Source organism: Macrobrachium nipponense, chromosome 21, assembly GCF_015104395.2.
Source record: "Macrobrachium nipponense isolate FS-2020 chromosome 21, ASM1510439v2, whole genome shotgun sequence".
NCBI lineage: Eukaryota > Metazoa > Arthropoda > Malacostraca > Decapoda > Palaemonidae > Macrobrachium > Macrobrachium nipponense.
In genome coordinates this window covers 43,662,908-43,672,907 of record NC_087212.1, presented here as the reverse complement: position 1 = coordinate 43,672,907, position 10,000 = coordinate 43,662,908, and the positions used below count along the sequence as shown (strand labels likewise).

At 37.2% G+C, this 10,000-nt stretch overlaps 2 protein-coding genes and 1 long non-coding RNA gene across 3 annotated transcripts in view; 2 read left to right on the top strand and 1 right to left on the bottom strand.

Moving 5' to 3' along the window:
* Window positions 1–2,304, top strand: part of LOC135197980 (perlucin-like protein) — a 5,787-nt gene extending 3,483 nt beyond the window's left edge. The window contains exons 3-4 of the mRNA XM_064225297.1: window positions 1,406–1,576; window positions 2,025–2,304. Of these exons, the coding sequence (XP_064081367.1) occupies window positions 1,406–1,576; window positions 2,025–2,278 (425 nt within the window). The 3' untranslated portion in view covers window positions 2,279–2,304. The remainder of the gene's footprint in view (window positions 1–1,405; window positions 1,577–2,024) is intronic.
* LOC135197982 (uncharacterized) overlaps window positions 1–8,548 on the bottom strand; it is a 134,800-nt gene extending 126,252 nt beyond the window's left edge. The window contains exon 1 of the long non-coding RNA XR_010310704.1: window positions 8,414–8,548. This is a non-coding gene — a long non-coding RNA (uncharacterized LOC135197982). The remainder of the gene's footprint in view (window positions 1–8,413) is intronic.
* LOC135197981 (C-type lectin domain family 17, member A-like) overlaps window positions 8,546–10,000 on the top strand; it is a 7,388-nt gene continuing 5,933 nt past the window's right edge. The window contains exon 1 of the mRNA XM_064225299.1: window positions 8,546–8,576. Within this exon, the coding sequence (XP_064081369.1) occupies window positions 8,561–8,576 (16 nt within the window). The 5' untranslated portion in view covers window positions 8,546–8,560. The remainder of the gene's footprint in view (window positions 8,577–10,000) is intronic.

Sequence of the window (10,000 nt, the reverse complement as noted above, 5' to 3'; positions counted from 1 at the left end):
TATATATATATATATAATATATATATATATATATATATGAAATGTATATAACGAAAAATAAAACAACAGATATTAGTGCCTAATCCATAGTTTTCAAGGTTGCTGAAAAGAATAGAGACATTAAATTACCTTTAAGTCCAAGGTCAGCCCCGATTGGGAGAGAGGGTGAGAAGGGGGTGAAATGTAAAAATAACCAAAACAACAGATATTAGTGTCTAATCCATAGTTTTTGAGGTCCCTGAGAAGAATAGTCACACTCCGGATGCCCTACATACCATCATTAGGGGTTCTGCAAGAAGTCTTGAAATAATTATGTATTGCAAATGACACTGATCTGAATTTAAACAGCTCTATTAGTAGTGGTAGATATTATATCTTTTAAATGAAGCAACATACATATAAAATATATATATATATATATATATATATATATATATATATATATATATATATATATATATATATATGAGTGCCTGTAGATAGGGGTTCCCCAGGATAAGAAAATTGTTTCGGGGGTTCCTTGAAGGTATAAAGGTTGGGATTCACTGGTCTAATCTATAGGTTTTGAGCAGCCCCAATAGGGATCAGGTGAGAGGGAAGGGGGGAGGGAGGGGGGAGGGGAGGGGTGTCATGTGAAAATAACAAAAAACGATAGATATTACTGTCTAACCCATAGTTTTCAAGGTTGCTGAGATGGTTAGTGACACTCCTGATGCTCTTCAAGTCTAAGTTCAGCCCTCATAGGAACTGGGGGTGAGAAGTAGGGAGGAAGGGGGTAACATGTAAGAATACCCAATAATGAAAGATATCAGTGTCTAATCCATAGTTTTTGAGGTTACTGAGAAGAATAGTGATCCTCCAACTGCCCTTCAAGTCCAAGTTCAGCCCCAATAGGGCCAGGGGTGACATGTAAAAATAATAAAAAAAACAGATATTAGTGCCTAATCCATAGTTTTCAAGGTCACTGAGATGAACAGTGACACACTCGATGCCCCTCAAGTCAAATTTCAGCCCTGATAGGAAGGGGGTCAGAAGGGGGTGGGAAGGGATGACATGTAAAAATAACTGAAAACAACAGAAATTAGTGTCTAATCCATAGCTTTTGAGGTTGCTTAGATGAATAGTGACACTACTGAAGCCCTTTAAGTCCAAGTTCAGCCCCATTAGGATTGGGGGGTAAGAAGCAACTATCTTAACAGGAATGAGAGAGAGAGAGAGAGAGAGAGAGTTTATCGGTTGTATCAGAGATTTCCCAGACAGTGTCGGGTTGGTCAGCTTGTGTGTGTATATATATGAATAGTGTACCTCACTGAATGCAGTTTTCCAGTAATCACGACTTGAGCGAATTCTTACAATCATCCACACATCACGAGAGTTTCAATAAACCTTTTTGCCCCCGATACAGACTGTCCAATTCCATACCAGGACGTAATGGGTCGGTGCGTCCACGTCAGCGTTATTGGGGTAGGAACCTGGCACGACATGAGGAGTTACTGCCACAGCTTAGGTGGAGAAATGATAAAAATCGACAGTGCAGACTTCATGTATGAGTTGCTCCAGTTCATCAAGAGCGAAGGTATGTTCGTATATGTCTCAGTGGGTCCTGGTTTTGAGAGACAGCTGTCGGTCCACAGTAGTGAAAGTTATCTAGCCCTTTATCAATGAGAGTTTACTAGGAATGGATTGGAATATGAAATTTAGGCCAAAGGCCAAGCGTGATCTATGAGGTCATCAGCGCCCAAAGCGAAACTGAGCCTAAATAAGGTTTGAAAGGTGTAACAAGAGGAAAACATCGCAGCTGCACTATGAAACAATTGTTGGGCATGGGTTGAAGAAAGTAAGACGGAAGACAGAAAATATGAATGGAGGTACAGTAAAAGGAATGAAAGGGGGTTGCAGTTAGGGCCAAAAAAGGACGCTGCAAGGAACCCTAAGCGAAGCCTACAGTGCACCAATTGAGGTGCACTGACGGCACTACGGGAGAGTTTACAAAACTTCCACTGAAGGCATAAATCTTATTGCAGGTATTGAAGTCCCCAATTTCTGGTTAGGCGGCTCCGACGAGGTGCAGGAGGGAGATTGGAGATGGACAGACAACACCCAGATTAAGATGGGAGCTCCCTTCTGGGCCAACCTGTGCGGTGAGACCGGCGAAATCATTTTGCAGCCAGGCGGAGGAACGTCGCAGAATTGTTTGTGTATATGTTCTTCTCAGTCGTTTTACTTTAATGATAGAGGGTGTGATGAACTAATGTCAGTTATCTGCGCCCTCCAATAAGGAAAATAAATAAAATATATAGCTGAGCTTCACGTGGTCCTAACCTGTTTCTTCCAAAGCATAATATATGATCACCCTTTATTTTGTAACAATTTTGTGAAAGGACGATTGTTCTTTGAATGAGCTTTCTATATTAAAATGACAAAGATCCATGCTTTCATAAGAATAATTCAAGTGGCTTCATGGTTCCGTTATCATACCAAAACCCATTAGCATTCCGTGAATTTGGGGTTTAGCAAATTAAATCCTTGATAGGAGAATAAATCATCATCGCTGGTTTCCATAACCCCTCTAACCATAAGGAGATTCACAGGATATCACAGCAAACTTCTACAAATTATCAGTAAAATTGCCTTTTCGCCATTACACTTTTACCGTCACTAACAGAAGTTCAACAGAGGTTGCACCTCCACTTCTATCCATTTGTTTGTTTTTGCATCTGTTTGTCGTTAATGTAACTCAAAAAGCAACCAATGTCTTCCGATGATGTTTTGGGATGAGGTGGCCCAAGGGCTTAGTTAGTACAATCATGGATGTCCTACCTTCATAAAGACAGCTGTAATAAATACAAAATAAGATGCATCCTTCCCATATCAGAATATTATGTTTGCTGTTGTTTCGTAAAACTAAAAGAACGACCACAGTGCAAAAAGGTAGGGCTAAAACTGAACAGTTATATAATAATAACATATAAATGCTTATACATAATGAATAAAAACAACGATAAACTATATTAGCCAAACTAAAATATATCCAAGCGCCTTGGGGCACAAGGAACTCCAACTAACGATAAAGCCACTGCTAAACCTACTATGAGATTCAGGGTCTCTGTAACACGGTTTTTTGGACTTTGCTCCTTTTCAAAGCATCGGATGTAGCTGAAAGTTGACATATGTATATTTTACAACCACACACAAATTTTGTCAGCATTATCAATAACCTAAACCCGATAGTTTTAATTTTTATAGAGTAAAAATGCTCCAGCCGACGCCATGGCCAATTATTACGAGCCAAGAGTCGAAAAACATTCATTACGTAAGCAAGGTAAACAAACACCTTTTGACTAAATGTTGCCCCGCCCATCCACCAGACAGAAATTCCATCGGCTCTGAAACCCAAAGACTTTATGAATGGCGGAACGATACATAGATGTGGGTGGGGTATCAGTGCTAGCGTAGTAATACTACTGTAGCAGTAATGCCGCAACAGTATAGCAGTAGTATACATGAATTAAACGTTTAGGCCAACTGCTGGGATCCTTGAGGATCATTTAGCACTTCTTACAACTACTCGAGAAATTAGTTTTTATAGCCAGAAGTTAAATTTTCTAATCCAACAATGCCCATGGTAGCCTTCAGTGTTATCCTGAATTATAACGAGGCGAAAGTGGGTGGAGCCTCATGAAGTCACCATTCTGACGATAATTATTGGTGAAGGTTTAAAGCCAAAATACGGTACCGGCTATTTTTTTCAGTAAATAGGTAGATAGCCAATAAATAAAAATTCCTTGACATTGGATATAGCAGTTATCAAATCAAACTTGTCTACTATGTTTTTGGTAATTACCAACTATTCCCTACATCTCGTCAATCTGATTGTGACCTATAAAGTAGACTGTAATTTCTTTGGAAACTTATTTTGGGAGTTAGACTAATAATCGAAGTGTTTTTGTATTTATTAACATATTTTGTTGGTTTGTTCATTATGACAATTATCAGTGGAGAGGTTCCAGAGTTCACAAAGGTGTACTGCTTTGCTTGTATTTAAATTTGTATGTCATTGTTGCCAGAGGTTTAGCCTTCGTTACGTATAGCCAATCATCCATCGAGAAAGAGGGAAGAAATGATGTCATAAGTTACGTAACGAGTGCGTTCGAAACCTTTTCTCTGAGTAAGTTGGCCCGTCTTCAAAAAAGGTCACTTTTACATTATAAGTACCAAATTTATGTGTTGATATAATATGTATTCTGAATAAGCGTTACATTTATGAAATGCATAGATAAAAAGTTATTGCGAAAAAACCGTGCTACAGAGGCCCTGAATCTCATAGTAGGGTTTGAAAAGCTCGTTAAACTACGGTCTAGAAAGGCCGTCTTTCTAGGCCGTTGGTTATAAGATGTTTCACCTACGTTACGTCACTTTTTTTTGTTTACTTCCAAAAACTTTATATTGGTAGTTTACAAATATTTACACTTATGATGAAAGATAATTTTGAAATATTTGCAAGTTTGTTTTGTATTTATCCGTGAAATATTGTTTAAAGACATCTAATTGTAAATTTAATAACAATCTGGATTTCTGCATCCTTTCCAGAACCATAGTCCGCAAGTTTGGGTAATTTCATAGTTTCCCATTCTTATAACCTTGCTACAGTCCAATAATAACGTCACTTATCAATGTTACTGCAGTGTCTGTCTTTTCTAGAAAATCAAACTTTACAAGCTTTGGCAAAGGCAAAACAAAACAAAACAAATAATCCCAGTTTTTGCTGAAACCAAGCTAAAAAGTTTTTCCCTTAAGGACAGAAGTAAAATATATACATGCATCATATTTTCAATGTTTCCACATTCAACACAATATTTAACTCTTGCTTGAGGCTGATACTACTAGTATATTACATTTATAATATTCATTATAATTCAAATATATTCTTGAGACACAAATATATTATTGAGACAATCATAGACGAAGTAAGGGCAAAACTTTACAGTTTTATTTAAAGCAAAATTTGAGTGTATATAGGAATCTATCATGCACAAGATGGTATAGATCTAACCCATCTAATTTTAGAGCTTGAAAAGAGAATTCTTTAAATGGTGGATGCAGAGCACACCTGCTAAAATATCTTAAGCTCTATTGAAAACCACTGAACTGTGAAATACAAACAATCGATTATGGTACGTAGTCATAAAATGAAAGGGTTGATGTAAGATTAACTTAACAAGACAAAAAGGAAGAAGAAGAATGTTGCTCACAGAGGCAACGAAACACAACTAAGGGCCCTTTCACACTATGCGATTCTTGTCGGACCAAGATACGATTGCAGTGCCGGATCTAAATGCGACACAAAATTGCGCAAATCGTACATTTGTCCGACTGCCGTACAAAGTGATCCAATTATTGACAAGCGCTTGCAGTCTGCTCTCAGCCTGTAGTGGTGACTAGATGGACAGGAGGAGAAAATTATTGTCTTTATTTATTACATTTGAGAAAAAAGAAGAGTAAACCTAGAATTCACTGGGTACACCCTTTGAATACACAAAGGCACTTGTATGGTGCATTTGCCACCATTTTCGAGGAGCTGAAGAGAGATAATGATAAATTTTCAATTACTTCAGTGTCTAAAACAATCTTTGAGGAATTCTTGTCACGTCTACATGACCAGTTGCTAAAAGAAATACGACATTCAGAGATGATATTTCGCCAGCACAACAACTGCCAGTTACCATCAAGTAAGAGGAAATAATATGCACCTTCCCTTGTAAATTTGCTTTTCCATATAGAATTGAAAAGGAGAAATGAAAACATCAAGTGTTAGCTGTAACATCTCTATTTATCAAAAGTATAAACTGATATATCTATATAAAAAACTAAAATCTTTTGCTTTGATATAAAAAAATCCATATCTCTCTCTGTCTCATTAATTAATGTAAATAAAACGTAAGTGTTAACTATATAAACTTCTCAAAAAATCAAATATATCGAAATCAAAAGCTTTTAGTCCTCTTTTATATCAATAATCTGCCGATAACCTTCTAATAATTTCAGTATCAAAACGTATTATGTAACCTTAATGAAAAAAACAGCAAATCGTTTAGTAAATCATTTCTCAGTAGTTTATAATTAAGCAATCCATACCTGTAGTTCTTTCTTATTTACGAATAACACTATTGTTATTATTATTATTGTATGGTGTTTTTTCGTTGCATGGAACCAGTGGTTATTCAGCAACGGGAATAACACTATTTATATCCCTCAAATGTTTTCAATACCCAATGCACTCGATCACCAGAAGCAGTGGAAGTCTACTGCTGTCGCACGTATATGCAGGAAAAAATCGCATAGTGTGAGGACACGTATTGATGGCAATGGCCAACTGCAATCGCGTCTGGGTGCAGCACCGGACATGGGCAGTGGGGCCTGTCGGCTGTAATGCGATGCCGGACCGGCAAATTTGCCGGACCGACATAGTGTGAAAAGGTACATTAGAGATAATAGTCGACTGCTAGTCGCATGTAGGTCCGACATCGTGTCGCATTTACGTACGACATAGTGTGAAAGGGCCCTAATCCGTTTTCCTCTTCGAAGCAGTCTTTTTCGCGTTTTATACCCATCTTTTTGTTGTCTGAGCGAGACATTACAGAATTTCATAAACATTGACAAAAATAAATAAATGAAAAAACACCGAAGAACCTTCTGCTGGACAAAACACGCAAATTATAGCTTAAATGAAATTCAAATCAACTTTCTTAATGGTAGCAATCTGACACAGCCCCCAACAAACCTGCGGTTGCGGGGAAGGCAACACGGGCTTAATCTTGAATCGCTGAACACCAGGAATCAGTCAGTAATAGCAAAGAAACCAAAATAGTTTTTACATGAAATAATCGGCTAAGTTTAAACTTAAAACTCCAAAGAAGCAAGGAGTTGCAGATGGCAATTTTCACAGTTATCATTTCTCTATACAGCGTCATGATAATCGAACGATGGCTATTTCCTACACAATTCCCCACCCACCTTCCCCCCTCCCTTCCTTTGCTCTCTCTCTCTCTCTCTCTCTCTCTCTCTCTCTCACACACACACACACACACACACACACAGCCCAACATACCAAAGCACTTACCGTAGACTTGGTTTTCATTCATTTAACTGACACAATCTCACTAAAGCACTTACACATATCCATGAGTTCCACGCTGGACGAGTGGTTTTCGCGCTCGGCTGCCAATCCGAAGTTCGATTCCCGGCTCTGCCAACGTTGCTAGGTGACCAATTGGTTCCTAGCCACGTAAAAATATCTAATCCTTCGGGCCAGCCCTAGGAGAGCTGTTGATCAGCTCAGTGGTCTGGTTAAACTAAGATATACTCTCCAGATCTCCATATGTATATGCCAGTAGAAACATGTATACTTTGCTTTGGCTATATAGTATACATATAAAAAAACGTTAATGTTAATTATACTGCCGACGTAATTGCACTGGACATAGAAAGGTCAAGTGGAGAAGGCAGATAGGAAACAGATATGAAAACAACGACACTGAAATAATATTGATAACTTATAGTAAAAGTGACGCTCAATACAATAGCCATCATTTCTATCCTACAAATCAAACGCCATCGTACTCGATATTCAGTTAATTTAATCAATTACGAATTAATCGTGTATTATTTTACCATGAGGACCTACTTATTTACGCTATTTCTATCCACCCATTCTTCCACCTTTAATCACGCCGATGTAAATAACGTTCTCTGTATTTAATCACGTCACCGTGAATAACGTTTTCTGTATAACTTCCGTTGGAAATGAAATGTTAACAAAAATATTGGTATCTTGGACAAAATTGAAGGACGCTGTCGTTACACCTGACAACCCCCCCACCCTACCTCCACCCCCTACCAGATCAGATTGAGTTGAAGACAAAACTAACCTTCGGAGTGAGTCAGTTATCACGCCCTTGGCTATCTCAGGTCACAGTAAGGTAAGTCAGGATGAATGCATGTAAATATGGCGTTCTAAGTAAACAGACTCAATTATTAAAATCGTTTAGCGGCCGATTATTCGTCATTCCGAAAAAGGAAGACAGATGGCAGCACCAACCTACGTTTACTCGATAGCATGACACCATAGGGTGTTTTCGGCGTACCCTGGCTACCCTTATTTCGATAGCTATTAATTTGTGACGAAAGTGAACTAGAATAACAAAGTGACGATAAGATAATGCTACGGGAATAAAGTAAGTAATGCAGGGCTCTTCGTTAAATTTCCCCCAAGTACTACCTATAGGCCTACGGCTGGTGCTTTTAAAATATAGACTGGCTATTAGTTGCACAACCAACTTATGATAAAAAAGGAAATAGCAAAAGAGCAAAAATTATTTATAAAATTACATTAATAAAAGGTTCGTGTACTTACCAACAAACAAGTTGATTTTCAAGTTAGGCTAGGCTAGGCTAGCCTAACCTAGTAGATCGTTTCCTTCAGTTGTTCTGTCAGGCTTCAAGTCAGACGATCCCCCAGGTTACCGAAAAGAAAAGTATCTATTTTCTCACAAATTTTCAAATGGAGGATCAGAAAGGTAGGCAAAATAAACCGGTAAACTCTCCTTCGAGCTAAAATTAAATTCACCATTGGCAAAGAAAATACAGAACACCACGTAAAACAGTAACTGGTCACTAGAGGCATTAAATGTAAACATTGGTATTCAAAGCTGCGTTTGAATTACAATTTCAGGATAAGTTTAATAATTTTTGAGGGGAGTGATTAGGTAGATTATTTATCAAAAAAATTCTTGCCAAAATAAAATAAACATTCGAAGTCAACTGTGATGTTTTATTTTTTATTAGTTGTGAAACGTAAATAGTAGTATAGAACTATTATATACACACACACACACACACACACACACATATATATTATATATATATATATATATATATATATATATATATATATATATATATATATATCTTTTAAAGAATAAAAGGCCACAATAATGTGTATTAGAGACTGTATTTTTCCATTTTCCAAAATACAAAAAGGGTTGGTGCTTTAGAGTTTAGACGGTCCTCTTCAGTTGGTTGAAGAGGACAGTTTTGCAAATGGTCTAAAGCTCCCTTTCAAACCGTTTTTGTATTTTGGAAAAATACAGTCTCCCATACACATTATTGTGAATTTTTACTCATATCCGGTCACGGCATAGTGATGTACCCACAATGAATTAATATCGTCTAATATGGAATTCATCGTGTCTTCAGAATAATTTCCACCCAAGGGAAATTCTTCCTAATGTAGGCTGAATTCGATGTTCAGTTATATTTCTGACTCAATATTTGTCAATATACAAAATCAAGCGTGTTTGAAGTGACAAAATTTCTTATACTACAGTACATCTCCTTCATTCTTGGATGATTTGAGTTAGCTTTTCGCGTTTAACAGGAATCCCATGGGCATGCAACTTGCGTAGGCCTAATGTTTATATGAGGGCAATTATACACACACACACACACACACACACACATATATATATATATATATATATATATATATATATATATATAATTGCCCTCATATAAACATTAGGCCTACGCAAGTTCTTGCATACCCATGGCATTCCTGTTAAACGCGAGAAACTGACTCAAATCATCCAAGAATGAAGGAGATGTACTGTAGTATAAGAAATTTTGTCACTTCAAACACGCTTGATTTTGTATATTGACAAATATTGAGTCAGAAATATAACTGAACATCGAATTCAGCCTACATTAGGAAGAATTTCCCTTGGGTGGAAATTATTCTCAAGACACGATGAATTCCATATTAGACGATATTAATTCATTGTGGGTACATCACTATGCCGTGACCGGATATGAGTAAAAATTCACAGTAATGTATATGGGAGACTGTATTTTTCCAAAATACAAAAACGATTTAAAAGGGAGCTTTAGACCATTTGTAAAACTGTCCTCTTCAACCAACCGAAGAGGACCGTCGAAAGTACTA